This window comes from Peromyscus eremicus, chromosome 8a, assembly GCF_949786415.1.
Source record: "Peromyscus eremicus chromosome 8a, PerEre_H2_v1, whole genome shotgun sequence".
NCBI classification, from domain to species: domain Eukaryota; kingdom Metazoa; phylum Chordata; class Mammalia; order Rodentia; family Cricetidae; genus Peromyscus; species Peromyscus eremicus.
The window spans coordinates 102,482,543-102,509,966 of NC_081423.1; the positions used below are offsets into that span (position 1 = coordinate 102,482,543).

At 54.0% G+C, this 27,424-nt stretch overlaps 2 protein-coding genes across 2 annotated transcripts; one reads left to right on the forward strand and one right to left on the reverse strand.

The window, feature by feature from the left end:
• Positions 1 to 5,599: 5,599 nt before the first annotated feature.
• Positions 5,600 to 8,076, reverse strand: Actg1 (actin gamma 1). Its single transcript, XM_059272272.1, has 5 exons — positions 7,863 to 8,076; positions 7,536 to 7,775; positions 6,815 to 7,253; positions 6,535 to 6,716; positions 5,600 to 6,437 (listed from the first exon to the last, which is right to left on the reverse strand). Exons 1-5 carry the CDS (start codon positions 7,983 to 7,985, stop codon positions 6,294 to 6,296), a joined length of 1,128 nt encoding a protein of 375 aa, XP_059128255.1. The 5' UTR covers positions 7,986 to 8,076; the 3' UTR covers positions 5,600 to 6,293.
• A 12,634-nt stretch (positions 8,077 to 20,710) lies between these two features.
• Fscn2 (fascin actin-bundling protein 2, retinal) lies at positions 20,711 to 27,286 on the forward strand. Its single transcript, XM_059272273.1, has 5 exons — positions 20,711 to 21,536; positions 25,737 to 25,893; positions 26,344 to 26,465; positions 26,765 to 26,932; positions 27,012 to 27,286. The coding sequence occupies exons 1-5, from the start codon at positions 20,711 to 20,713 to the stop codon at positions 27,215 to 27,217; spliced, it is 1,479 nt and encodes a 492-aa protein (XP_059128256.1). The 3' UTR covers positions 27,218 to 27,286.
• The last annotated feature ends 138 nt before the right edge of the window (positions 27,287 to 27,424 follow it).

Sequence of the window (27,424 nt, forward strand, 5' to 3'; positions counted from 1 at the left end):
ATGAAGAAATGAGTGCAAGCAGTGCCCTAACATAACTGTATACCTTTTTGTTATTTGGATGTTTTAAGATTTATTTAGCTGGGTGGTGGCGGCACATGCCTTTAATCCCAGCACTCGGGAGGCAGAGCCAGGTGGATCTCTGTGAGTTCGAGGCCAGCCTGGTCTACAGAGCCAGGTCCAAGACAGGCACCAAAACTACACAGGGAAACTCTGTCTCAATAAATAAATAAATAAATAAATAAATAAATAAATAAAACAAAAAAGGTTTATTTATTATGGAGCTGGGCATGGTGGCTAATGCCTTCATTCTTAATACTTGGGAGGCACAGGCAGGTGGATTTCTGAGTTTGAGGCCACCTTGGTCTACTCTAGAGAGTTCCAGGACAGCCAGGGCTATGTAGAGAGACCATGTCTCAAAAAAAAAAGGGGGGGGGGAGGGATTTATTTATTTTCATTTTGTGTGTATGAGTGTTTGCATGTGTGTGTGAACACGAGTTCCATGCTCTCGGTAGCTATCAGGTCACCTGGAACTGGAGTTACAGAAGACTGTGAGCGGTAATGTGGGTTCTGAGAACTGGACCCAGGCCCCTGCAAGAGCAGCCAATGCTCTTAACCAATGAGCAATCATCTCTCCAGCCTGGTGTTTGTTTTGAGACAGGGTTTTGCTCTTTAGCCTTAAACTCAAAGCAATTCTCTTGTCTCAGCTTCCACAGCACTGGTATTATAGGCGTGAACCACCACACCCACCTTTTAGATGTGTACTTAAAAAATTGTTGAAAGAGAGAGGGAGAGAGGGAGAGAGACCAGGAACACCAAGGAGAGTCAGAGCTGTAATTCTGGCTACTCAGGAGGCTAAGGCAGAAATATTCCAAGTCAAGGCCAGCCTAGGCTAAACTTTCTCAAAATCAAAATCAAAGAACACAGAATCTATAGTTCAGTGGATAGCACTTTCCTAGTATGCTCAAGGTCCTGGGTTCACTACCTAATACTGGTGGGGAGAAAAGGATTAAAAGGATAGATTTTGTTATGGATATTTGCCACAATTTTAAAAGCACTCACACAGTGGTTCACAACCATCTGTAACTCCAGGTCTGGGGCACCCGATACCCTCTTGTGTCCTACATAGGCTACTGCATTCCTGTAGTGCACACAAACTCAAGCAAGCATACACACATACTGATAATAAATCATTTTAAAGCTTTGGCTGGGCAAGTGGCTCAGTGGATAAAGTACTTACTGCACAAACTTGAAGACCTAGGTTTGAATTCCCAGAACCCACACACAGCCACACACAGTGGTATGTCTGTAAGGGCTCTGCAGGCAGAAACAGGAGGATCCCCAGAAGCATATGCAGTAGCCAACAACAAAGATCCTGTCCGATAAGAGGTTATAATAGCACACCTGTGCATGTGCACGCTCTCTCTCCTTCTCTCTCTCTCACACACATACACACGGGGACACACACACGGACACAGGTACACATACATGGACACACACAGGCACAGACACACACACAGAGGCATGCACAGAAAAGCACATACACACAGACACACACACACACACACACACGGACACACACACAGAGGCATGCACAGACAAGCACACACAGACACACAGACACACACACACACACACACTCTACTGAGGATGCAATTCAGTTGGTAGGGTTGTTTCACATGCACAAAAATGTGAGATTCAAACCCCAGCACCATATAAACCAGGCTTGGTGGCATACTCATGAGATGTAGGCAAGAGGGTCAGGAGTTCAAGGTTATCCTTGGCTACACAGTCAGTTTGAAGCCAGCCTCTGGGATACCTGAATCTCTCTCTCTCTCCCTCTCTTTCTCTGTCTCTGTCTGTCTGTCTGTCTCTCTCTCTCCCTCTCTCTTTTTCTTTCCCTTCCCTCTCTACCTCCGCTCCTCCCTCTGTCTCTCTGTCTCTCTGTGTCTCTCTCTCTCTCACACACACACACCATACACACATCTTAGCTGAGCATTGTAGTGCATGCTTATGAAGCTGCACTTGGATGGCTGAGGCAGGAAGGTCAAGGTCATCCCTAGTTCTGAGACCAGCCTGAGTTATTTGAGACCCGGGAGACCCGAGTGTTCCAGGAGCCCAGGAATGGAGCGATGAGGTGGAAATGCTCTGCTTACGCAGGATGTGAGCTACACAGCTGGTGTGCCCAGAGCTGCATGGCTTTGGAGTTAACCTGACTGGGGTAGTGAGATTAGGTGGACCGTGCATTCTGGTGGAGCCGCACCCAGCTGTAGCCTGGAAATGGGTTTATTTTAGGCAAGTTTACTGTACACAGCTGAAAGAGGAGGAGGTGGGTTAGCTAACCTTGGTAGGAGGTCTAGGGTTTCTGTCACCTGGGAGGAGGAAGCTATGGCTGGTAATTTCTGCATACACAGGTTAATCATTCATAACATCTACACTTGAACCTGGGGAGGCTTTGCCATTTCTCCGAAACCTACCTGGAGAAGGTTTTGGCATTTCCATGAGTCTGAGGCATTGAAATCCTTGATAAATGGCTGTTGCCGTGTCAAAAACACACATTCACTCTAGACTTCATCCACTCCCCACAATGGTGTGCGCCACCCAACTCTAGGGAAGCCACTGGCATGTGCTACACTTATGCATCAGGCAGAGACTTTGCTAAGCTGCTGCATAATAAGTGACCCCACACTCTTATTGATTCACACCAATTAGAAGTTCTTGATTTCTTTAAAAAATATTTATTGTCAGCCAGGCAGTGGTGGCACATGCCTTTAATCCCAACACTTGGGAGGCAGAACCAGGCAGATCTCTGTGAGTTCAAGGCCAGCCTGGTCTACAGCATGAGATCCAGGACAGGCACCAAAACTACATGAAGAAACCCTGTCTTGAAAAACCAAACCAAACCAAAAATGTATTGTCACCAGGCAGTGATGGTGCAGAACTTTAATCCCAGCACTCGGGAGGCAGAGACAGGCAAATCTCTGAGTTCGAGGTCAGCCTGGTCTACAGAGCTACTAGATACAGGATGGCCAGGGCTACCCAGAGAAACTCTGTCTTGGGGGAAGAAAAAAACAACAAACAAACAAACAAAACAAAACAAAACCAAAAAAAAAAAAAAAAAAAAAAACAGAGATTTGGGCAGCGGTGGTGGCGCACGCCTTTAATCCCAGCACTTGGGAGGCAGAACCAGGTGGATCTCTGTGAGTTTGAGGCCAGCCTGGTCTACAGAGCAAGGTCTAGGACAGGCACCAAAATTACACAGAGAAACCAAGTCTAGGCCAGCTCTCCACCTCTTTTTTTTTTTTTTTTTTTTTTTTTGAGCATTTTTTTTTTTAGATTTATTTATTTATTATGTATACAGCTATATAACAGCAAGCCAGAAGAGGGCACCAGATCTCATTACAGATGGTTGTGAGCCACCATGTGGTTGCTGGGAATTGAACTCAGGACCTCTGGAAGAGCAGTCAGTGCTCTTAACCGCTGAGCCATCTCTCCAGCCCTAGCTCTCCACCTCTTTAAAGAACACGTGATCATATCCCCTGAGCTAGTAGATTGCTCTTGCAAAATAAAACTAAGTAAAATAAAAAAATGCCTTGAGCCAGGCAGTGGTGGCACACGCCTTTAATCCCAGCACTCGGGAGGCAGAGGCAGGCGGATCTTTGTAAGTTCGAGGCCAGCCTGGTCTACAGCGTGAGATCCAGGAAAGGCACAAAGTTACACAGAGAAACTCTGTCTCGGAAAACAAACAAACAAATGCCTTGATGTGATCATCTCCTGTCATCTTACAAATACACATTCCAGGCAGGGCTGGCTTTGTGCCAGGTGTGAGGTGACCCCCAGGCCTGGATCTCTATGAACCCCAGAATACAGGCTGGCTTTGGCCCACACAGAGAGTAGGTTGAGGATCAACACAAGGCTTTGGGCTAGTCTGGAGCTGGCAAGGAAGACCTACACATCAGAGAGCAGAGGGCAGTGGGGGCTGGCTGTGGGTGGAACAGGGGCTCCACCAAGGCCAGTGTTCCAAGCCTAAAAAGGACTGGATGGATTGATTTTCTGAATTTTTGGATGTAGAGTCCATGTTAGAGATTCCAATCCATCCAGCATTGCAGCATTGTTCTATCATCTATCTATCTATCTATCTATCTATCTATCTATCTATCTATCTATCTATCTATTATCTATCAATCTATCATCTATCTATCATCCATCTATCTATCTATCTATCTATCTATCTATCTATCTATCTATCTACTTTGGTTTTTTAGACAGGATCTTACTATGTAGGCCTAGCTGGCCTGGAACTCACTTGTAGATCTATCTATCTATCTATCTATCTATCTATCTATCTATCTATCTATCTACTTTGGTTTTTTAGACAGGATCTTACTATGTAGGCCTAGCTGGCCTGGAACTCACTTGTAGACCAGGCCTCAAACTCAGAGATCTATCTGCCTCTGCCTCCTGAGTGCAGCCACACCCAGCCCTTTACATTTTAATTATTTTGTTGGTGTGTGTTTGCCTGTGTGTTTTTGTGCACCAGATCTTGCAGGAGCCCAGAGGCTAGAAAAGGGCATTGGCTCCTCTGTAACTAATTAGTTGTGGGTCACCATGAAGATACTAGGAACTGAACCCAGAACCCAGGTCCTCTGCAAGAGTGCTCACTACTGCTCGTAACTGCTGTCTTTCCAGTTCCCCGCGACCCCTATAGCCCTTTTCTGATACAGGGTCTCAGGTAGGCCTGGCTGAACTCACTGTGCACGTAATGACTTTTGAACTCCTGATCCTCTCACCTGAGATAACAGGAACCTATAACCATGCTCACCATATACGGTTCCAGAAGATTCAACAGGGCCTTGTGCGTGCTGGCAAGCACTCCACCAGCCCCAACTCCAGAACCTCCTCACCCCAAACTGTTCACAATGGAGTCTCTCCATTGCTCTCACCCCACATGGTCTTTCAAGGTCCACCTGCACTGCAGCACCTGCCAGAGCGTCACACCTTGATGACTCTTCTACTGCCTAGCCTCTTCAAAACCTCCACTCCAATTCAAGACATCTGGGTTATTTCTTTCCAGCTGTTAGGGTTAGTGCTGCTGTAACATTATTGGAGCAATTTTCCTCTTCTGGGGAGGACACTGTTGAGACTCCTAGACTCATGGTTAACCAAGGACCTGCCCACAATGGACAAGGGCTGGTTCTGCCTGCTCTTCCTCTCCGGCACTCCCACAGCAATCCTAGTAAGATCTTCCATTGACATTTCTCATCCTGTGGACCACGTAAGCCTGACATCCAGCCCAATTCCTGACCCTTATGTGGACAATGTAGCCTCAAGCAGTGGTGGACAAATCAAGGGGAAGGAGCATGCCGGCTTTACGTTGTGGGGAAACAGACACAAAACCCTGGTTAACTAATAACCAGTCCTAGAGTATATTTTTTGATGGGAAGGCCTTCCAGTGCTGAACAAACCAGGCTTATTTCACTTCCCCAAGAAGCCATTAGCACTCCCAACCGGCTCCTCAGCTTCCCCTTCTGGAAGGGGACCATAGCCCTCCCAGTGCTCCACCCCCAACCCCATGGCCCTTTTCCAACAGGACAAAGGTCGGTTACTGCAGCACTTTTATTTTCCTTTACACAATGACGTGTTGCTGGGGCCTAATGTTCTCACCGAACAGTAGAAAACCAAAATTTCTCATTTCTTAAAGAATTGAGTACAAAAAACCTTACATAAATTAAAAGGATGAATACATTTACAGGTGTCAATGCAAACTTTCCCAACTCAAGGCAAGTAACAACCCATGGCGGTCAGGAGGGAAAACACCAGAACGGAAACTGGGTCCTAAGGCTCGGACTTTCCCACCGTTCACAAGACGGAAGTGGTAACTGGTTCAGGAACCCTTGCCAGCCTCGAGAAATCCTGGAAGTCAGCTGTTGGTTTTAATACCCTGCACAGATCACTGCATGGTGCTTCACAGATCCACCAGGCTGGGGATTTCTCCTCCGCAGCTATGCTCACCCCAGCCACCAAGTGACCGAGCCACATGACTAAGGACTAAATCAAGATATGCACAGGGTATTAAACATATACCAAGGGAACAGTTAACTTGAATACAAGGTCAAAAATCAGCAACAAGTTCTACGATCCAGTGCTGATATTGGATACAAGCTTCAAGGACAAATTTCTTTTCAAAGGCTTATTCCAGTTTCATGAGGCTAGCATGAGGTGTGTACATTTGCCAGGGCAAATTGATACTTCAGAATTAGCTCATGCAGCAGATGCCTGGCACCTGCTCAGTCCATCTAGAAGCATTTGCGGTGGACGATGGAGGGGCCCGACTCGTCATACTCCTGCTTGCTGATCCACATCTGCTGGAAGGTGGACAGTGAGGCCAGAATGGAGCCGCCAATCCAGACTGAGTACTTGCGCTCAGGGGGAGCAATGATCTGCAGAGGAAACACAAGGAATAAGAACCTGTCTCTCCGAGTTCCAACTCCCACCCACAGCTGCTAGGCCTGCTTGGGTGGAGTGGCAGGCACTTACCTTAATCTTCATTGTGCTGGGTGCTAGGGCCGTGATCTCCTTCTGCATCCTGTCAGCAATGCCGGGATACATGGTGGTTCCACCAGACAGCACTGTGTTGGCATACAGGTCCTTGCGGATGTCCACGTCACACTTCATGATGGAGTTGAAGGTGGTCTCGTGGATGCCACAGGACTCCATGCCTAGGGGACAGAGCTCCTTTAGCCACTCACTTCCGTGTGGTCCGCCCCTTCCAAGAATACAAGAGCCCTCCTGCATGCACCACATTCAGGACACCTACCCAGGAAGGAGGGCTGGAAGAGCGCCTCTGGACACCGGAAGCGCTCATTGCCGATGGTGATCACCTGCCCATCAGGCAGCTCATAGCTCTTCTCCAAGGAAGAGGACGATGCAGCAGTAGCCATTTCTTGTTCAAAATCCAGGGCAACGTAGCACAGCTTCTCCTTAATATCACGCACGATTTCCCGCTCAGCCGTGGTGGTGAAGCTATAGCCCCTCTCAGTCAGGATCTTCATGAGGTAGTCTGTCAGGTCCCGGCCAGCCAGGTCCAGACGCAAGATGGCGTGGGGCAGGGCGTAGCCCTCATAGATGGGCACAGTATGTGTGACCCCGTCACCAGAGTCCATGACGATGCCAGTGGTGCGCCCAGACGCATACAGGGACAGCACCGCCTGAATGGCCACGTACATGGCTGGGGTGTTGAAGGTTTCAAACATGATCTACGGAGGGACAAAGAATACCTCAGTGAGTGACAGAGACCCGGAGCCACCCACACCCACACTCTACATGCTGCATGCCACAAATGTGATGTGTGAAGGAAAAAGGAACAGAACGCAAGCAGAAACGCAAACAGAAACCTGGAGGCTTCAGGGAGGAAATGCCAGGAGAGGAGGAACAGAACCCTGGAAACACCAAAGAAACACTTGAATATCAGGAAATGAGGCAGAACAGAAAATGACTCGTCAGACTCAAGGACAGCACAGGCCTGGACGTAAGCATACCTGCGTCATCTTCTCTCTGTTAGCTTTGGGGTTCAGGGGGGCCTCGGTCAGAAGCACTGGGTGCTCCTCAGGGGCCACACGCAGTTCATTGTAGAAAGTGTGATGCCAGATCTTCTCCATGTCATCCCAGTTGGTGACAATGCCGTGCTCGATAGGATACTTCAGGGTCAGGATACCTCTCTTGCTCTGGGCCTCGTCACCCACATAGGAGTCTTTCTGGCCCATGCCCACCATGACGCCCTGCGAGAAAAGAGCCGGTCAGGTTTGCCCCACCCACCGCGCACCTGGGGCCTAGGGAGGACCCGAGGGAGTCTACTCTCCACTAACCTGGTGTCGGGGGCGCCCGACGATCGAAGGAAACACGGCCCTGGGGGCGTCGTCGCCAGCAAAGCCAGCTTTGCACATGCCGGAGCCATTGTCAATGACGAGTGCGGCAATTTCTTCTTCCATTGCGATCTGTGCGGGGACGCCAGGGAATCAGCGCAGCCCTCCCCCGACCAGGGGGAGCGCAGCCCCCTGCCCACCCCGCTCCCAGGGCGGCCTCCGGGGCCCGCGTAACCGTCGGCAACCGGCGGCCCCCGCTCCGCCGAGGGGCTGCGCACTGCGTCGGGCCCCGCCCTGCCCCCTGCGGGATCCCGAGCCGGGGATGCAGCCCTCGGTCCACCCGCCAGGCGCCCTGGGCCCCGCGGAGGTGCGGCAGGGCGGCCCGGGAGAAAGCGAGCCACAGAAGGGAACCGAGCCAGGTCCGAGGGCGAGGGGAGCGGGCCGCTTACCGGCAAAGGACGGGGAGACGGAGCAGCGAAAGCACACGCAGCGCGAGTCGGCGGCGGAGTGTGAGACCGACCGCGGCCTCCCCCGCCGGTATTTAAGCGGGAGCGGGCCGCGCGCGCGGGCGGAGGCGCGCGCGGCCCCAGAACATGTCCATATATGGCGATCTTTCCAAAAGCCGGGCGCCCATTGGCCCGCCCGCCAGGGACACGTGGGGCCCGGGGCCCGCCCGCCCCTAGCCCGCGCCTCCGCCAACGGCCCCGCCCGCGCCGCCCCCGCGTGCTCGAGACCCGGCGCGGGCCTGGCCTCCGGGGGTCGCAGCGAGTGGCGCGCACCGGTGGTAGGCCCTGCCCTGCCCCGGCACTGCAGCAGGGAGGGCCCGGGCTGCGCCCCGAAACTGCCGGGCCCCGGGTGGGCCGCGCCCCGAGCTGGGGTGAGTCCCGTGGCCCCCGCCCCTCTGAATTCTGCGCCCCGTGCACCCCCCGGAGCTCTCCCTACAGGCTCAGTGCGGATCTGGGCCTCAACAGCTGGCGCCTGGCTGGGGAGGGGCCATCAGGGTCCCCGGGGGTCCCGGGAGCGGCCACCACCGTGTCTCAGTCACGTGGGAGGGGTCACTGGTTGCAGCCACGTCCGCGAAGGCCCCTCCACCGGACGAGGGTCGTCACACATGCAGGCCGGGGTGGGTCAGCATTGGAGGTGGTGGTGTGGGGGGGGCATTGTGCCATGCTAGTCTCCTGAGGACATTCCAGGGAAACTGAGGCGAGGGAGAACTTCTGACTTTCAGAATGGTCCAGCCCCGCCCCCGTCTTAGGCAAGCTGGGCGAGATGCCTCTCCATTGATAATGAGGTCCGGGTCAAACTGGTTTTGGGCACAGAATGCAGGTACCTTCGTCTCCTCCAAACAGGCGCGCGATGGGGGGGCATCACTGCCCTTCTCCCCGTGAGACGGCTCAGGGAAACCTGTCACCCTTGGCAGGGTCGTGGCCGCACCTTCCAGTGCTCCGCCTTGATTATACCCGGAGGGAAAGCTGGCACTGCACTTGGGTTTATTTGTAAGCTTCTGGAATGGCCCCGTGTAGCGTTAGAAGGGGCAGCGGAGGGGTAGCAGTGAGGGGATGGACCCCAAGGTCACAGGACATTCAGCTAGCGGAAGGGGGGCAGTGCCCCACTCCCCGCCAGCCCTCAGGCGCTCGGGGCGCCCTCGGCCCTGCAAGGTCAGCTCCCCGTCTGCGACGGTCCCAGCAGCCTGCCAGTCTACCCGCTGTCCACAAGACCCGTGCCAGCGGTCACCTTGTCATCGGGCCCAGAGAGAAGGGTACACGGGTGGCCAAGGGGCTGTCAGGTGTGAGCGCCACCCTAGAAGGGACGCAGGGCCGGACTTGGGACCGCGAGCCTGCGCGACCTTCCGGCAGGCGGTCGCACACACTGAGACGGGGAAGCGGGGTTTCGGTAACCCCTCTCACCCAGGGGCCACCTCTCACACCCCCCGGCTCTCTGGAGCGCCTTTGTCTGCGTGTGTGCAGAGGGCACTGGACTCAGGGCCGGCTTTGCAGGCTTCCTCCCGACACCGACGGGCGCCTTGTCCCCCGGCGGTGCGCGCGGGCGCGGCGAGGCCCAGGTGCGGCTCAGGTGTGCGGGTGGGGGCAGGGGCGGCGGCGGGCGGCGCGGCCATATTTGGCGATTTCGACCCGCGCTCCGCCCGCCGCCGGGAGGCCCGCGGCCGCCCTGAGTCACGGGGGCGGACGTAACGGACGAGGCGCTCCTCGCCTTATTTAGTCAAGCAGGCTACCCATTGGCCCGCGGGACAAAGGGGCGGCGGTCGCGGCCGGTGCGCGCCGCAGACCCCCTCGGCTGTGCGCTTGGGCTCAGACACGGCCCTCCCTGGGGGCCGCGGGGGAGGGGCACCCCGGGCGGAGCGGAGCCGCAGCCGGGCCTCCCGACGCCGCGCACGGGGTCGGGGGGGAGGGGGGGAGGGGGAAGGCGTTGTGTGCGCGCTGTGATTTTCTGCTTTGCAACCCGGCAGTGCGAGGCCTCACCCAAGGTCAGGTCGGGGCCGTTCCCGGCTGCTGCGGAAGCTGGGGGCCCCACCCCTCTTGGAGCGGGCAGGCCAGGGGCAGCGACTGCAGGGTTGCCAGAAGTGGGCGTGTCCTCCCGTTGTAAAGAGAGACTCAGGCTAGAGAAATGACAAGAATTTTTGTTTCCCTGTGTTGGCTTTGGTCAGTTTTTATTGTGACCTCGATGCATCTTATTTCACATTCTGGTCGCTTAATGGATGAGAAAACAGCAGTTCAAAGAGGTGAGGAGGTAGGGAGGTTTAATGCAGGCTGCCCCCACCCTGAAGCCCCCCCCCCCGTGTGTTTTCTGTCCCGCTGCGGCAACTTTGGATACTCCCTGGACTCCTGCTCACCTCTGTACTTGGTACCTCCATCCTCCAGCACGTGCTCCACCCACCTGCACCCTTCCATACTTCCTCCTAACAGGATGGCTTCTTGTTAGGCGAATGGAACAAGAAACTTGGTCCTGGGTCTACGCTTGGTCTCTGCTATTCCTGCCGTCAGGGATGTCAGCCTAACTCTGACAGAGAAGAGACTGGTAAGCTGTGAGACTCGGGGCAGGTTCGGAATGTAAGTACCAAGGCTGACCTTTCGGTGAGGGCGGGCTGCGGCACTGTAAGATGCTGTCGGGCCAGGGCTGAACTCCTCTGCTGTCTCTGAAACGTTTCTGTAAGTCTAATAACCCATAATAAAAAGTAAAATGTCCGAGGAAACCAAAATCTAAACACCCTGAGTTCACTTTCCTGTCCTAGGCCTTTGCAGACACATCACATGCAAGTGGGTATTTCTTGTCTGTCCAGGGCGGGCAGGCCAGGAGGCACAGGACTGGCCTTGCCCCTGAAGGGGGCACTAAGCTGAGGGTGAGGCTGACGCAGTCTCCAGTGAAGAGCATTGAGCCAGAACTCGGCACATTACAGCCATGAAGGTCAAGGGTCTGTGAGCATCGTGGACACGCACCACATGTAACACAGTATGTTAGCCCACTGTGAGCCTGCCCCTCCCACTTTGGGGAGGACTTCTGCCCAGCCTGAGTTGATTCCCAACTGCTCCAAGATGTTCCCAGGTATTCTGTGTTCACTTAGTGCTCCTCTGTGTCAGACCTGAGGCTAGACGAGGCAGGACTGCTCACCTGTGCCTTGGCCTACTCTCACGGATACACTCACCCAGCCAGCTGAGGCCTCAAAGAGAATAATTCTCCCCCAGCCAGGTGTGGTGGCCCACACCATGATTCCATCACTGCAGCAGCAGAGGCGAGCAGATCTCTGTGAGTTCAAGGCCAGCCTGATCTACACAGTGAGTTCCAGGACAGCCAAGGGCCTTGCTCTCTGTGGGCTCCACAAAGTAGCTCTATAGCCCAGGTGTCCTCTGCCCTTCCTTCTGCTGCTGCGAGGTGTGCTGTGGTAAGTGGTCCTGGGAGAGAGTGCTGAGGACACACTGCCTCCTCCCCAGAGCCCAGCACACCCTAAAGCTGACATACCCCGCAGTTCTTATTCTCAGTGCTCTCTTTCTGAACCACAGAAGACACCATTGGCCACCCCAGTCCGCTGACCTGCCACATCTGTCTGAACCTGCTTCTGGCTCAGCAGCAGGCTGGTCCCCACAGTGAGCTCTGCATCCCCCATTTTCTGTCCCTCACACGGCCTCATGCTCTGAGCGCTGTCCAGGGGCACTGGGGCTCTGGTGTGGGTTAAGCCGGAAGCTCCATCCTTGCTGACTGAACCCTGGCTCCTGACCACTGCCTGGCTTCCATCTCTGCCCCCCACCCCTAGGCCCAGAGATCTGAGGCTTCTAGTTACACCTACTGAGGAGCCACAGAAGCCCTGCCCTTGATGAAGCTGGATACCCTTACGCATGGGAAGCCTGAGTGGAGCCAGATGGAGGCGAGAGGGAGGGTTTCCCAGCTCTGGGGGAAGCAGAAGTGGGCAGGGCCTGGACAACCAAGAAAATGGGGCAGATTCAGTTTCAACGTCCAGGGATTGGAGCACAGGGAGGGAGAGACTCCCATTCTCCCAGGGTCCCTTTCCCGTTCCCGGTTCAGTTCATCACCGTTCATCGGCTCTAGTGACCCCAGACAGACCAAGGAGCAGCTACGGAGGGGCTGCAGGGGACAGGACAGGTTAACGCCACACCATACAGGGAGTCACCTGCAGAGCTAGTCTGGGTCGGGGCCAGCAACCACCCTGAGGAGGCTGGGCCAAGCACCTGACTAGGAGCAGGTCAGGGACGGACAAAGGGCCGAAAGCCATGGCTCTGGACGTTCTGTGCCCTGCCACAGCTGGTGTGCACCAAGGGAGGGAGGTGGAGGGAGGCTGGAGTTCTGCAGGACTCAGGAGGGGCACTCTGACCCTACCTTTGCCCTCCCAGGGGAGGAGGGAGGCGTGACCTGGGCTGGCCCGTGGGAGTGTATTCTACAGGGCACTGGAACCTGTCGTCTGAGGGGCCCAGCTTGCACTCAGGCCAAGTCCAGTGTCTGGCCCGCTGTGACAGTTGCCGACCCCTAGCTTCTCACCTCCTGCATCCTCGGAACCGGGGTTTCCCGCGGAGAAATCTATCTTTAGAGGGCACAATGGGCCTCGGAAGGAAAACCTGTGGGTTGGGTGGTCGGGAGTGCGTAAAGGCTGTCTGTCTCAAACTTCAAGGCCTGGGAAGCCTGGGCCGCCTGCCTCCCCCTCACAAACTGCAGGCAGGAGGAAAGCTAGGCGCTGCTCGGGCTGTACCTCCCCTTCCTGAGACCTCGCCTGGGGCGGAGCGGAGCGGATGAACGCAAGGCCGGCTTTCCAAGGTGGGCGCAGGCTAGGGGCCGCTTCCCGGGGTTCGCGCTTGGATTACACCGACCAGCAGGTGGCGCCCCTGGCATGGGCCATGCGGAAGGCAGGTCTGGCTGGCTAGTGTCATTCCCGTGTGGACCGCCAGGTGAGTCCCGCTGCTGACACTTACTGAGGTTCAGGAGTGCAGCTCACCTGCACTTCAAATCATCCTCACCTCGAAGGCCGAGAAGGACCCTGAAGCTAATAACCGCGCAGGGCCAGGGCTGGCCCATCGCCGAGTCATCTCTACCAGGGTAACCAAGGCTGGCTTGTGGCCAAGCAGCGGGTGACCTCAGCTGGTACTGAGGCATGGGGAGAAGGTGGGGCTGGCGCGGCGGGCACCCAGAACAGATGGACTCTGACAGATAGGACCAGCCCATTGGCTATCTGGAGCATACACACACAGGGATCCCCTGACCCGGTGTGTCTGTTTGCTAGTGTGAGAGGCTTGCTCCCAGCTGCCTTCCTTGTACCCCTCGGTGTCACTGGTCCACCGTCACCTACCGGCCGTCATTTCTCAGAAAAGGACAAGGGCGGCTCAGTGCAGAAGGCAGTGCAGGTCACAGAGCAGAAGTGGTCTGGAGTGGAGGTTAGGACTCCAAGTCCCCTCCACACACACCTGATCTGCTCCCCATTGAGTCAGAGGTGGGTTTTTTTTGTTTGTTTGTTTGTTGGTTTTTTTTCTTTGTTTGTTTTTTCTTCCACCTCTTTATCTTTCGTTTTTGATTTTTTTTTTTTTTTTTTTTTGGTTTTTGAGACAAGGTCTTACTGTGTAGCTTCTCTGTAGACCAGGCTGGCCTCAAACTCACAGAGATCCGCCTGCCTCTCCCTCCCGAGTGCTGGGACTAAAGGTGTGTGCCACCACTGCTCAACTACAACTAGATCTTTTAATCCCAGCACTCGGGAGGCAGAAGCAGGCAGATAGGTCTCTGAGTTCTTAACTAGTGTTTGATGTGGGAGGACCCAGCCCATTGTGGGTGGTGCCACTTGTTGCCTGGTGGTCCTCAGTGGTATAAGAAAGCAGGCTGAGGAGCTGGAGAGATGGCTCAGAGGTGAAGAGCACGGGCAGCTCTTCCATGGTCCTGAGTTCAATTCATAGCAACCACATGGTGGCTCATAACCATTTATAGTGGGATCTGGTGCCATCTTCAGGCATGCAGGCAGAATACTATGTACATGAATATTATGTACATAATAAATCTTTGTTTTGTTTGTTTGTTTTTTTCTAGACAGGGTTTCTCTGTGTAGTTTTGATGCCTGTCCTGGAACTTGCTCTATAGACCAGGCTGGGCTCGAACTCACAGAGATCTGCCACCACCACCCAGCTATAAATCTTTTTTTTTTTTTTTAAAGATTTATTTATTATGTATACAGTGTTCTGTCTGCATATACACCTGCAGGTCAGAAGAGGGCACCAGATCTCATTATGGATGGTTGTGAGCCACCATGTGGTTGCTGGGAATTGAACTCAGGACCTCTGGAAGAGCAGTCAGTGCTCTTAACCTCTGAGCCATCTCTGCAGCCCTATAAATAAATCTTAAAAAAAAAAAAAAGCAGGCTGAGCAGTTACGGAGAACGAGCACTCTGTGGCTTCTGTTTTATCTCCTGCCTCCAGGTTTCTGACTTCTCTGGATGATGGGCTATAAAAATGTAAGATGAATAACCCCTTCCTCCCCAAGTTGCTTTTGGCCATGGTGTTTGCCACAGCAATAGAAATCCTAACTAAACAAGTAGGTTGCAGCAGTGTGTGCCTGTGATCCCAGCACTTGGGAAGTGGAAATAGGGAGGGATCCCTGGAGCTTGCTGACCAACCAGTTTAGCTGAATCATTGAGCTCCAGTGAGAGGTCCAGTCTCAAAAAGAAAGGTGGGGGCTGGTAACATGGCTCAGGAGGGGAAGGCATTTACTGTAAAAATATGATGACCTAGTTCGATCTGCAGAACCCATGTAAAGGTGGAAGGAGAGAACTGACTCCACAAAGTTGTCCTCTGATCTGCACACACACATAATAAATAAGTAAGTAAATAAATAATTTAAAAGAGAAGATGGAGAGCAATTGAAAGTCGCCCAGCATCAATTTTTGGCCTATTCATACATCCATGCACACACAAAAGACATATACACACACATTAAAAGTCTTTGACTGATGTGAGGAGGGTCTAGTTCATGGAGAGCAAGCTGATCTCTGCAGGCAGTTGTTGCTGTGTGCCTGGGCATATCTGGGCCTTTGAGTCCGTAGAAATGGTAAGATCTCAAAGACGGAAGCTAGGCAGTGTTCAGGGCTCACATTGTCCACACAGGTGTCTGTCTCCTAGGAGCGGACCTAGTGAAGCCCACACATTGAAGGACTTGGGCTCAGATGTCTCATGAGTGCTCCCTCCTGCCCTGAGGTCACAGACTTGCTGTGACACCCTCTGTTGTCCTTGGGTTTGTTCCTCTTGGAGACTCTTGGTCTTGCTAGAGCCTTGGATTTTCTGACATGACAGAGTCCCCGGTCTCCCCTCCCTTGTCTTAGCTTATAAGGCATCACTACTTTATGGTTTTTAAAGTGATGGAAGCCAGGAGATATCATGGCTTCTGTTTGTGAAGGGGACTGGGGTGGCACAGGAGCTGACATACAACAGATGTTTTGGTCTTTTGTGTGTGTGTGCTCTGGTGGAACTAGAGATCAAGCCCAAGGGCCTCACGTCTAACAGGTAAGGAAAGGTCTGTCACTGGGCCAGAGCAGCAGCAGAAACAGGTATTTTAGCCAGGCATGGCTTTACATGCCTGTCATTTTTTATGTGCATTGGTGTTCTGCCTGCGTGTATGTCCTATGAATTTGAAAGAGCAAACAGTGGTATAAGAAATGATGTAATTATATTATAATCTCAAAAATAAAAGAAAAAATGGAAAAGAGCAACAAAAAGAATCCAGGTATGTCAGTGAGCTGCCTTGCTCAGGTTGGCATCAGGGAGTTTGTAGGGGAGGGGTGGGAGAGGGAGGTGAGGGGAGGTGCTCACTGTGCAGTCAAGAAACTCTCTCCCCATGCTCTTCTTTCTGACATGACCCTCCCTTGTTGAGCGGAGCCTGTTACCCTAAACCAGGTCTGCAGGCCTCAGTAAGTGAACCTAGGCAGAGTAAATAAAGCGAGGCTCCTCCCCCTTCGCTGTGTGTAAGTGGAACTGCAGAGCCTCCCATGAAAAATTGATTCAGGAGCCGCAGGAGGGAGGGAGGGAGGGAGGGAGGGAGAGCACAGCAGGAGGCAGGGCTTGGGTCTCCGCCAAACTGGACCCCAGGAAGGAGCAGGTGCCCTGCACAAAGATGAGGAAATCAAGGTTGTGGGTAGTGTTGGGCAGCATGGTGCCAGTTGGGTAGCCTGCCCTTTTTGCAGGGCCAAGGAGCCTGGGAGACCAGGAAGGGGTTGGCTACAGGGGTTGATGGGGCCGAGATCTGAACCTTAGCAGCAGCTGAGCGGTGTGGGTGGAAAGCCTCTCTGGAAGGGTGAAGAGCTGGGGTTTCCCGGTTTCCCTGAAGGGCTGTGAAAGGTCAGCCCTTGGCCACAGGTCTGCCCAGCTGTTTCCCAGATTCCAGGGCTCTGGGCCATCCAGGGGGGAAACACCCATCCCTGCACTGACGGGTCTGTGCCAGCTTACACCACCAGCATCAGTGCTGCCGGGCACCAAGCTTGGCCCGCGTGCTGGTTGCCATGGCAGTAGGCAGCATGCTGGCAGGAACCCCAGATTGGGCTAATCTGGATGGGGATGGGGAGTTATCTGGGTTCTGGGTACTATTAACACTGTTGGGAGCCAGCTTGGGGGAGAGGGCAAAGAGGCCCTTTAGTGGTCAGGGAAACCCATCCCCCAGCACTCGGAGAAATGTTTCCTAAAAGCTAGGTGTGTGGTGAACACCTTGAGTCTGGGGGCCTTCAGGGCATTCTCTGCCCCTGCCCCCCAGCTGGACTGTCATTGAGAAGGGCAGACACTAGCCTTGCCATAGCAGACTAACAGCTGAGGTGACCCCTGCCTTTGAGACCCAGCTATGATTAGAATGGCCCACTCACTGCTGGTCCACTCACAGTGGACTGCTCTGTGAAGTAGAGGTTGGGGGCATTGCTCACCCCAGTGGCCTCTCAGAGTCCATCAAAGGTGCTCCTCCCCGAAGACACATGCTGAAGTTGGTGCATCAGGTAGCCTGGCATCTGTGCCCAGACCTGGTGCAATAGTGTCAGAGAGCCATACTTTGGGCATTCGGTCTTCCCCTCTGGTTCAGGGTGGATAGACGGGATCCTAGAAGGGAGGTTCCCAGGGTGCAGCCTGCACAGCCCGTAGTGCAGACACATATGTGAACCCATGCCGAGCAGTGGTGGCACACGCCTTTAATCCCAGCACCCGGGGGCAGAGGTGGTCTGATGGTCTGATCTCTGTGAGTTTGAAGCCAGCCTGGTTTACAGAGAAAGTTCCAGGACAGCCATGGCTACACATCTTGTCTCCAAAAAAAAAAAAAAAGGTGTGCATTGGGGCTGGATAGATGGCTCAGTGGTTAAGAGCACTGGCTGCTCTTCCAAAGGACCCAGGTTCAATTCCTAGCAACCACATGGCAGTTTGCAACTTTGTGTAACTCTAGTTCCAGTGGATTTGACTACCTCACACAGACATATACACAGGCCAAATACCACCACACATAACACTTAAATGAATAAATAAATAAAAATGTAAAAGGAAAGAAAAAAGAAAGGTATGCTTTCTATCATCTAAGTACCTTGAAGACTGGCAGGAGAACCCAGCCTGCCATAGACTTGTGTATAGCTGGGATACGACCTACACCCTGGTTAGGGGATCCTTTAGACAGTGCCCAGCCTGACTGTTATGCCAGCATGCACGTCAGCTGGTGTCTAGGGCAGCATCTTCAGAGGCTGCTCTGACTCACAGTGACTACAGTGACTCGGCCCAGCCCCTCTCCCTGTGAACCCTCACACACATCAACACAGACACTCCATACCCAGACCTGCCAACAGTATTACGACTTCCCACAGAACCACGGCTCATTACACAGGAACTAGACCCAGCATCAGTCAGACACCGAAGAATCACCTATTCTGTGATAGAACCCCTGATGGGATCCTTAGTGGGCGGTGGACCATAGGCTTTGGAGTCGGCAATGGAGGAGACCCAAGAAAGCTGCCTCCCTGCAAGCCAGCAGTCCTCCCTGCAAGCCAGCAGTCCTCCCTGCAAGCCAGCAGTCCTCCCTGCAAGCCAGCAGTCCTCCCTGCAAGCCAGCAGTCCTCCCTGCAAGCAAACCCTCCTCACACACCCTGGGCGAGCAGGCCTCATATCACACAAATACCAATAGCTTTGCTCCACCTGGGGCTCTTGCGGGGAGTGTTCCAAAATTAAGCAGCCACACACTTCTGGCTGTATTACCAAGATACTGTCCAGAGCCAGGCCACTTAGCGCCTGGCGGCCAGGCCTCCTCCCGCTAGGCACCTGATGCCGGTGAATCCTGCCAGCACCAGTCAGGCTAATGAAGCCATTATGCCAATCAGAGGGACAAGACACACAGGGATCTTCTGCAGCCTGGCTAGGTGAGGCTAGGGCCCATTTGGCACAGCCGGCACTCAGGCCTCCCCACCCCCACCCCCACAGACCCCTTGGGACCTGATTGATGTAAGCCTGCTCCAAGCCAGGGACACTTCTCAGTATGGACACCAGCCTGGTAATGAGGGGCTTTTGCATGGACATCATGTCACCCCAGACTGTCTCTAGGGCAGTACTTGGCACACAGCCTGATCACACTTTCAGATGGTGCCTCATACATGTGTGGGTCACAGACGTGAATAAAGCAGAGAGAGCTGAGACCAGAGCGGGTAGCACATGACAATCATTCATGAAGCCCACTCTGAGTCCTCTGTTGAGGACAGCTCCCTTAGTTCCTCAGTGTTTCCACGTGTTGGATGGATCTACCTCACCCTCTGCATGCTTCTTACACACAGACACCTGTGCCAGTCTGCCCCTGTATAAATCCCCTACCAGGGCCACTTGAGGGTGGAGGGCCCAGGAAGATGGCAGGACTGGGCCGTGGCTGGAAATGCTCCATGTCCTTCTCTTACTGACTCCCAGGAACGCCTTCACACACTGTTATGGGCTTCCCAGTCCACAACAGTCACACTGTTAGGAGGAAGAAGACACCAGTTCTGGCTCAGGCCCGGGATGGGCAGCTCCAGTTTCCTGCTTGGCTCTGGTCCCCTTAGGCAGGTGCAGCACACAGGGAGCAGGGTAAAACTGAGCAGGGCCGCCAAAGCTCTCTAAGATTCCTCTCAGACTCAGGATGGAGAGGGTACAGTCCGGTGGTCCCAGGGGTAAAAAGGAGCCCGAGGTCATGTGTGGCCAGCTTCCAGCATCTCCTGAACTGCACATCCCATCCCCCACTCTTGGATTCCATGGGGACATTTTTGGAAACATAGGGAAGACTGTTCTTCCCCACACAGCCCCCTGTATTCATCTTTAAGGCCACAAGTCAAGCCTGTAACCCCCTGTGATCTGAGCAGCAGTAATGGGGTCCCCAAATCTGCTGAAGGCCCTTGAAGCTGGATCACCCTGAGCTCCCTGCATAGAGGGGAGTACATAGGAGCCCTGGCACACCCTGGGTCTTTGCCAGCCACAGGGATGTTTTCCCACACAATACAGTCCTGTGTGCGTCACACCGTCTCCCTAGCTCACCATATGAGGCTGGTCTTCTCAAACCAAGAGGATCAGGAATACCGACCAGGGCACCTGTCGCAGGGTCAAGGTGTCCCAGCCTTACCACTGGCCCTTACACCCTTCCTGCTGCCTTCCAGCCCACGGACAGGGACAGTGTCAGACCCAGGGCCACACACGGATAGGAACTGTGGGCCAGGGGGACAGGCCAGGATGATGCTGCATGCTACAAGGGGCCATTTGCTCCTGGCAGCAGGAATCAGAGACGCAGTAACTGGATCCTGCAGAGGATCTGGCGGCCACTGAGGGTGGAGGGCTGCGATCAGGTTGCCGCCCTGCTGTGAGTTTTCCACTGGGCAGCTTTTTCTACCTTGGGAAAGAGCTGGGCTGGACTAGGGGGTCTAAGCTGGGGGGTGGAAGGCTCTGGAGCAATAGGCAGCAAGAAGAGAAGCTAAGAGGTGAGGAACCCACAAGATAGGACGTAGGACCCAGTCAGCCGTGGGTGAGGACAAGGAGGTAGTCAGTCTTGCTCTTGTCCTGCTGGGCATCAGGCTTTGGACTTGGTGCTATCCAGGAGCCACTGAAATCCAAGCTGGGGGTAAGGCAAGGTGGCTACTCCTCCTAAGCCGGTGCATCTCTGATCCGCCCCCCTCACCCGCCCTCGGCTGCCCGCTGGCCATGTAAGATCTGCCGGGGTGGCCAAGGCCACAAGACGGAGGCAGTGTTGGAGCAGGTAGTGTCCATGTCACTGGCTAGGCTTGGAGGCCAAGGGCCAGCTGAACAGAGCTGGGCCTCTGGGGAGGCCACAGGGTCCCTGCACACTCAGAGAGAGCTTCCCAGGACTCTGAAGCAACGTGGCTAGCCTCAAAGATGCCAACCAACGGACTGCACCAGGTACTGAAGATCCAGTTTGGCCTTGTCAACGATGCCAACCGCTACCTGACAGCGGAGAGCTTTGGCTTCAAGGTCAATGCCTCGGCACCCAGCCTTAAGAGGAAGCAGACATGGGTCCTGGAGCCTGACCCAGGGCAGGGCACCGCCGTGCTTTTTCGCAGCAGCCACCTCGGCCGCTATCTGTCAGCAGAAGAAGATGGACGTGTGGCCTGTGAGATGGATCGGCCAGGCCGTGACTGTCGCTTCCTGGTCTTGCCACAGCCCGATGGGCGCTGGGTACTGCAGTCAGAGCCACACGGCCGCTTCTTTGGTGGCACCGAGGACCAACTGTCCTGCTTTGCTACAGCTATTTCCCCTGCAGAGCTGTGGACTGTGCACCTGGCCATCCACCCGCAGGCTCATCTGCTGAGTGTGAGCCGTCGGCGCTATGTGCACCTGTGCCTGCAGGAGGACGAGATGGCAGCAGACGGTGACATGCCTTGGGGTGTGGATGCGTTGCTCACTCTCATTTTCCAGAGCAGGCGGTACTGCCTCAAGTCTTATGACAGCCGCTACCTGCGCAGTGACGGCCACCTTGTCTGGGAGCCTGAAGCCCGTGCCTGCTACACCCTAGAGTTTAAGGCAGGCAAGCTGGCCTTCAAGGACTGTGATGGCCGTTACCTGGCACCCATGGGGCCTTCTGGCACACTCAAGGCTGGCCGCAATACGAGGCCCGGCAAGGATGAACTCTTTGACCTGGAGCAAAGTCACCCACAGGTGGTACTGGTGGCTGCCAACCACCGCTATGTCTCTGTGAGGCAAGGTAGGGTGTGTGTGTGTGTGTGTGTGTGTGTGTGTGTGTGTGTGTGTGTGTGTAGCTAACATTGTGTTGTGTGTGCTACATGTGCCGGGGGGTTGGGTGTGTATCCATTGGAGATGGGTATTTCTGCATACAGTATAAGCCTATGGGCCTACTGAGGCCCGGTGGCTTCAGAGGAGTGCTCATCAGTGTAGGATGTTCTCATCATCTAGAGAACATCAGCTGAATTTGGTGACTGCTGGACTGCAGCTCTCTAAGACTGGAGGGTGAGGCAATGGCAGAGTCTGAGGGCAGTGGGAGGGTGGGAAGCAGACTGGAGAGGTCCTGCACTTTCTTGCTCTTCTGCCACCCCACTTTCTGGTCTTTGGGAGAGACAAGGGAGAGAGCAGGGCAGGGCAAGGACCCCACTTTCATATGCTTGACCAGTGGGAACCTTGAGGGGGGCCCAAGAATGGGAGAGCTCATTGTTATCTTCAGTGTTAGCAGATATAAGCCAAGGCCACCTTGCCCAGGACCTGTGCTTCTAGAGGAAAGGCGCCATTTCCACCTATGGGTGTGGGTGTGGCTTGGCTCTTCACTTCCTGGCCACTGATCACTTGTGTGACACCTGAGTAGTTTGGGGTAAACATAGTGTTCCTACTGCCCCATGACGAAGCCAAAAGTCTTAGTGGCCCTAGGCTACTGGCATAATCCTGGCCTAGGCTAGAAGGTAGAGTTGTTTCCATCTTGGGTTCTGGGCTCATGCACCCCCAGAGTGCCTAGATATACCCTGACCTGGGTTCTCTGGGCTCAAATGAAGACGTGAGGCAGGCCCTCCCTACTCATGTAGACCCCTTTCATGCCAGCACTTACCAGAGAAAAGGCAGTTCCCATGAGCCTCTCGTACCACTGCCCACTGCAGCAATCCAGTCTCTGGGCATCTTTGGGTCCTCTCCAAATGGTCAGGGACACCCATGTGAGAGGCCAGCCTGCCCAGGACCTACAGCTGCAGTCGTGGCCTTTAGGCCGGTCTGAAGCAACAACAGGTATTGGAGTCACCAGCATGTGTCCTTTCCCATCACCACCCCAGCAGTCCTACCGCACCACCTGGCCTGGAGAAGGCTCAGAGTGTCCACAGTCCTTAAACTAAGCAAGCTAGCTGGGGCAGTGGCAGTGGAGTGCTTCCTGGAGGAGGAGGTGATGGTAGACAGAGTGTATGAATAGCCTGTAAAAGAGACTCAGGAAGGAGGCGCCACAGTAGTGTCGATACTGATGGCTGTGCTATGGGGCATTGGTAGTGATGTTCATGAGATGATAGAGGGGTGAAAGTGGTAGAGGTGGTGATGGGTAGAGGTGGTGAAGATGGTGATGGAGGGGTGGGAGTGGTGGAGGGCTGGAGATGGTGATGGTGGAGGTGTTAATAAAGGGATGGTGGTGTAAGGGAGTTGGTGGAGGTTGTAGTGGGCTGGGGAGATAACTCTGGTGAATACTTGCCTAGTGTGTACAGCACCCTGAGTCCCATCCCCAGCACTGAAGAAAAAGATGGTGGATCTGGTAGTCATGGCACTGGGTAGGATAGTGTCTGTGTGGATTACTTTTCAGCCTTTAAAAAAAGTTATGTGTATATGTGTGTGTGTGGGGGGGAAGGGTATGTGCAAGTGAGTGCAGGTGCCTCCAGAAACCAGAAGAGGGTGTTACATCATCTAGAGCTCTAGTTATAAGTGGCTGTAGACCATTTGATAAGGGTGCTGAGGACAGGACTCAGGTCCTCTGCAAGAATATGTGTTCTTAAACCCTGAGCCATCTCTCCAGCCCACTTTAGTCTTTTAATTTTTATTATTATTAGCTGGGTGTGGTGGTGCACGCCTTTAATCCCAGCATTTTCAAGGCAGAGGCAGGTGGACCTCTGAGTTTGAGGCTAGTCTGTTCTACGCAGTGAGTTCCAGGACAGCCAGAGCTATATAGTGAGACCCTGTCTTGAAAAAATATTGTGTATGTGTGTATGTGTGTGTGTGTGTGGGGGGGCACATGCATGTCACGCATGACACACTTATAGAGGTCAAGGGACAACTTTGTGGGATCATTTTTCTCCTCCCACCTTTACATGGATTCCAGGGATCGATCTCAGATTCCCAGGCTTTCACAGAAAGCACCTGAACTTGCTAAGACATCTCACTGACTTCTTTCCAGCCTCTTTTTTTTTTTTTTTTTTTTTTTTTTGGTTTTTCGAGACAGGGTTTCTCTGTGTAGCTTTGTGCCTTTCCTGGAACTCACTTGGTAGCCCAGGCTGGCCTCGAACTCACAGAGATCCGCCTGGCTCTGCCTCCCGAGTGCTGGGATTAAAGGCGTGCGCCACCACCGCCCGGCTTCTTTTCAGCCTCTTGACCACCCTGTATGTGATTCCATCCCTTTGGTGGGGGGTCTCCTACTAAGGACTTGGAAGTAGAGGCACCAAATGCTCATCTCTGCTTCTCTGGGCTGGTGATGCCTGACAGCTGTCCCAGCCTTGGGACTGGTGTTGGGGAGAAGGCAGGTCTTTGTGTGTCGGGGTGGAAGTGATATTAGGTTCAAGGAAGTCTGAGAGGTGGATTTGGGCTTGTTAGTCCTGGCCAGCATAGCATCTATGGAGTAGCTGCCCAACTTGACCTGGTCACCTGGAGAGACAGTCCCAAACTTGTCTTCTAGTCAGGAGCTGCTTATGGGCTACCAATGTACAGTTTGTCCCACTGGACTTCACTGTCCAGATCATTCTGGACTCTGTGGCCCTCCCACTGCCAGTCAGTTCCCTAAGCAGGTGAATATGAGGAGGAAGATGCTTGGCAGCATTCTGTCTGCAGAGGCAGGTGGGGTGATGTGGGCACAGAGCACCTTGGCCTGCGAGATGGCTTGTGGCATTGGCTGAAGTCAGTGGATGGTGCTAGTTGGCTTGCCCAGCTCACGTCCTTTGACCTGGTTCTGCCCGCTGAAAGCCCACTTTGATTGCATCCTGTTGCATTCATCCACGTGAGACACATTACCGGGACTTTCCCATTGACTTCTGCTCACCACGAGGCTTGGTGCATGAGACTGAGGACTCTCCTTGGTTCCAGCCATCCAGTTTAGTATTTGTTGCTAGAATGATGAAGCTGGCAGGGGTGGAGTAAAAAAAAAAAAAGACTGGGGTCTTTGTGGGCCCAGAGCTGAAGAGATGGCTCAGCCGTTAAGAGCACTGGCTGCTCTTCCAGAGGACCCAGGTTCAATTCCCAGCACCCACATGATAGTTCACAACCACCTGTAACTCCAGTGCCAGGGGACCTGACTTCCTCTTCTGGCTTCTGAGTGTACTGCACACAAGTGGTACAGACATACACACGGGCAAAACACTCATACAATTAAAAAAAATAAACCAACTCAAGAAACAAACTGTTAGACCCTTTCCTGGGATATGCTAGCTGCTCTTCTGCATGGAAGCAGTGACCCCCAGTGTGAGGATGCCTGGGCATAGCCTTTGGGAGCTAGAGAACGGCAGTGGATTTCACCCTCTCCACCAGTGGCTGCCGTTTGGTTGGTCCTCTCTTCTCCTTCAGGGTTGGATCAGATGTGGCCCCTCCTTCGGGCTTTTCCCCTCCCACCTCATTAGTTACACCTTGAGCCCCTGGGGCTCACGGAGGTTCTACCTGCCACACTTGACCAGTTGCCAGGAAACTGATGGGTTTGTGGGAGGGGGCCAGGGCTTATAGGACAATCCTGAGGTGCCTGCATGCTGCACCAGGACATGGAACACAAACACTGGGCGGGTCCTGGGCAGCTTGCCTTCCCCTAGGGCTCCAGGATACCCAGTACATGTGTGGGAGGTAGGCTAGTTCCTAGTCCCTGGCTATGATCTAGGTCACCTCAGGGGGAAGGTCAGAGACCCCCTAGCAGCTTAAGGATGAAATATAAATAGAAGCTGCTGTAAATCCTGGGTCAAGAGAGCAGGAACAAGCAGATTACTTGCTGATTAGCAGAATGGGGATTAGCAGCATGAAAGGTACTATCTCAGGGATCGAGGGAAGAGCTGGGTATGTGTGGGCACACTGGTATCTGGATGGTCCTGGGCAGAGTTCCCTTGCCTCTGACAGATGGCTTCCAAATCCCAAGATGAGAGCTCTGGCCGAGACTGTCTGTCTTCATGGTATCCCAAAGCATGCTTCCCCATCTATGCCTCCCGGAGCTTTGAGGGGCTTCACTGTCTTCTCCCTCCAGGAATCAATGTCTCAGCCAATCAGGATGAAGAACTGGACCATGAAACCTTCCTGATGCAAATTGACCAGGAGACAAAGAAGTGTACTTTCTATTCCAGCAATGGTGGCTACTGGACACTGGTCACTCATGGGGGCATTCAGGCCACAGCCACACAAGTGTGAGTGCACCTGTCCCTGTCTCCATTGCCATCACTTACAAACATGACCATCACTATCGTCCCACCCCCCCCACACCTTTCTTGTCTTGTTCTGTTTGTGAGACAGGGCTCACTGTGTAGCCTTGGAACTCACTATTATAGACCAAGGTGGCCTCCAACCCAGAGATGTGCCTCTGCCTCCTGAGAGCTGGGATTGGAGGCATGTACACCACCGCACCCAGTGACCACGATCACTCCTGTCATCACCTCCACAACCATCATCTCCAGCAGCATCTGAGCACAGCTTATCTGTGAGGACAGCAGATGTTCACTGGGGTGGGGAGTAGCTCCCATCAGCCATGGATATTTCTGCAGAGGGCAGGCTTCTATCTCATCCCTGGAACCCAAGGATAGGGAGACCAAACTGCGCCTCTCTCTCTGAGATCTTGTCTGTGTCTCCCCCACCCCCAGTTCTGCCAACACCATGTTTGAAATGGAATGGCGTGGCCGACGGGTGGCACTTAAAGCCAGCAACGGGCGTTACGTGTGCATGAAGAAAAACGGGCAGCTGGCCGCCATCAGTGACTTTGTGGGTGAGCACTCCCTGCCTTCTGTAAGTTGGGGCAGCTTTCCACCCCTCCTCAGTGCATCTGAGCCCCGCCTCCCACTTCATTCATCAGGAAAGAAGTCAGATCCAGGGTCTTTTCCTTTACTGTCTTTGGGGAACCCTGGGTACTCCCTTAACCCCTGTACATTAGGAACGTCTAGGTTCTGTCACATCAGGTTCCTTGCCACAGGAGCACACTAGGCAGTGGCACACCTGGACCCCCAAGTCCACGGCCTGCACAGGACAGGTAGGGGCAGGAGCAGTACACAGCGTCCTCTCCCTTAGGCGAAGACGAATTGTTCATCCTTAAACTCATCAACCGACCCATCCTGGTGCTGCGAGGTCTGGATGGTTTCGTCTGCCACCGCCGAGGATCCAACCAGCTGGACACCAACCGCTCCACCTATGATGTCTTCCACCTGAGCTTCAGGGATGGCGCCTATCAGATCAGAGGTGCGGGAACAAAGGATGCAGGGAGGCAATGGGAGGCATGGGGTCCACGGGCCCTGCCGACCTCCAGCCTTGCCCGCAGGCCGCGGAGCTGGGTTCTGGTACATTGGCAGCCACGGAAGCGTGTGCAGCGACGGTGACTTGGCGGAAGACTTCCTCTTCGAGTTCCGAGAGCGTGGCCGCTTGGCCATCCGTGCCCTCAGTGGCAAGTACCTACGTGGCGGCGCCTCAGGGCTGTTGCGTGCTGATGCAGACCTGCCTTTGGGGGAAGCTCTCTGGGAATATTGAGGACTCACAGGGGCTGACCCCAGCACCCCACCCATCCAGCATTAAACCTTTGTTGCTCAGCTGCTGTGGGCTTATACCACCCAGCTTGGGAATGGTAAGGGTGTGTGCCTGGAGTCCCGGTCTACTGCTCAGCACTAGAGCCCCACCCTTAGGAGCCTTCACCTTTTTGTGCAAGGATCTCTCCACTTTCCAGCAACCTTAGGGCAG

What these genes read in the sequence shown, in the direction of transcription:
- Actg1 (XM_059272272.1), bottom strand. Translation starts at nt 7,985, where the DNA reads ATGGAAGAAGAAATTGCCGCACTCGTCATTGACAATGGCTCCGGCATG. An exon ending in TCGGGCGCCCCCGACACCAG is followed by an intron (nt 7,776 to 7,862) that starts GTTAGTGGAGAG and finishes CTTTTCTCGCAG; the next exon opens with GGCGTCATGGTGGGCATGGG. An exon ending in ACAGAGAGAAGATGACGCAG is followed by an intron (nt 7,254 to 7,535) that starts GTATGCTTACGT and finishes GTCCCTCCGTAG; the next exon opens with ATCATGTTTGAAACCTTCAA.
- Fscn2 (XM_059272273.1), top strand. Translation starts at nt 20,711, where the DNA reads ATGCCAACCAACGGACTGCACCAGGTACTGAAGATCCAGTTTGGCCTT. An exon ending in CTATGTCTCTGTGAGGCAAG is followed by an intron (nt 21,537 to 25,736) that starts GTAGGGTGTGTG and finishes TTCTCCCTCCAG; the next exon opens with GAATCAATGTCTCAGCCAAT. An exon ending in CGCCATCAGTGACTTTGTGG is followed by an intron (nt 26,466 to 26,764) that starts GTGAGCACTCCC and finishes CCTCTCCCTTAG; the next exon opens with GCGAAGACGAATTGTTCATC.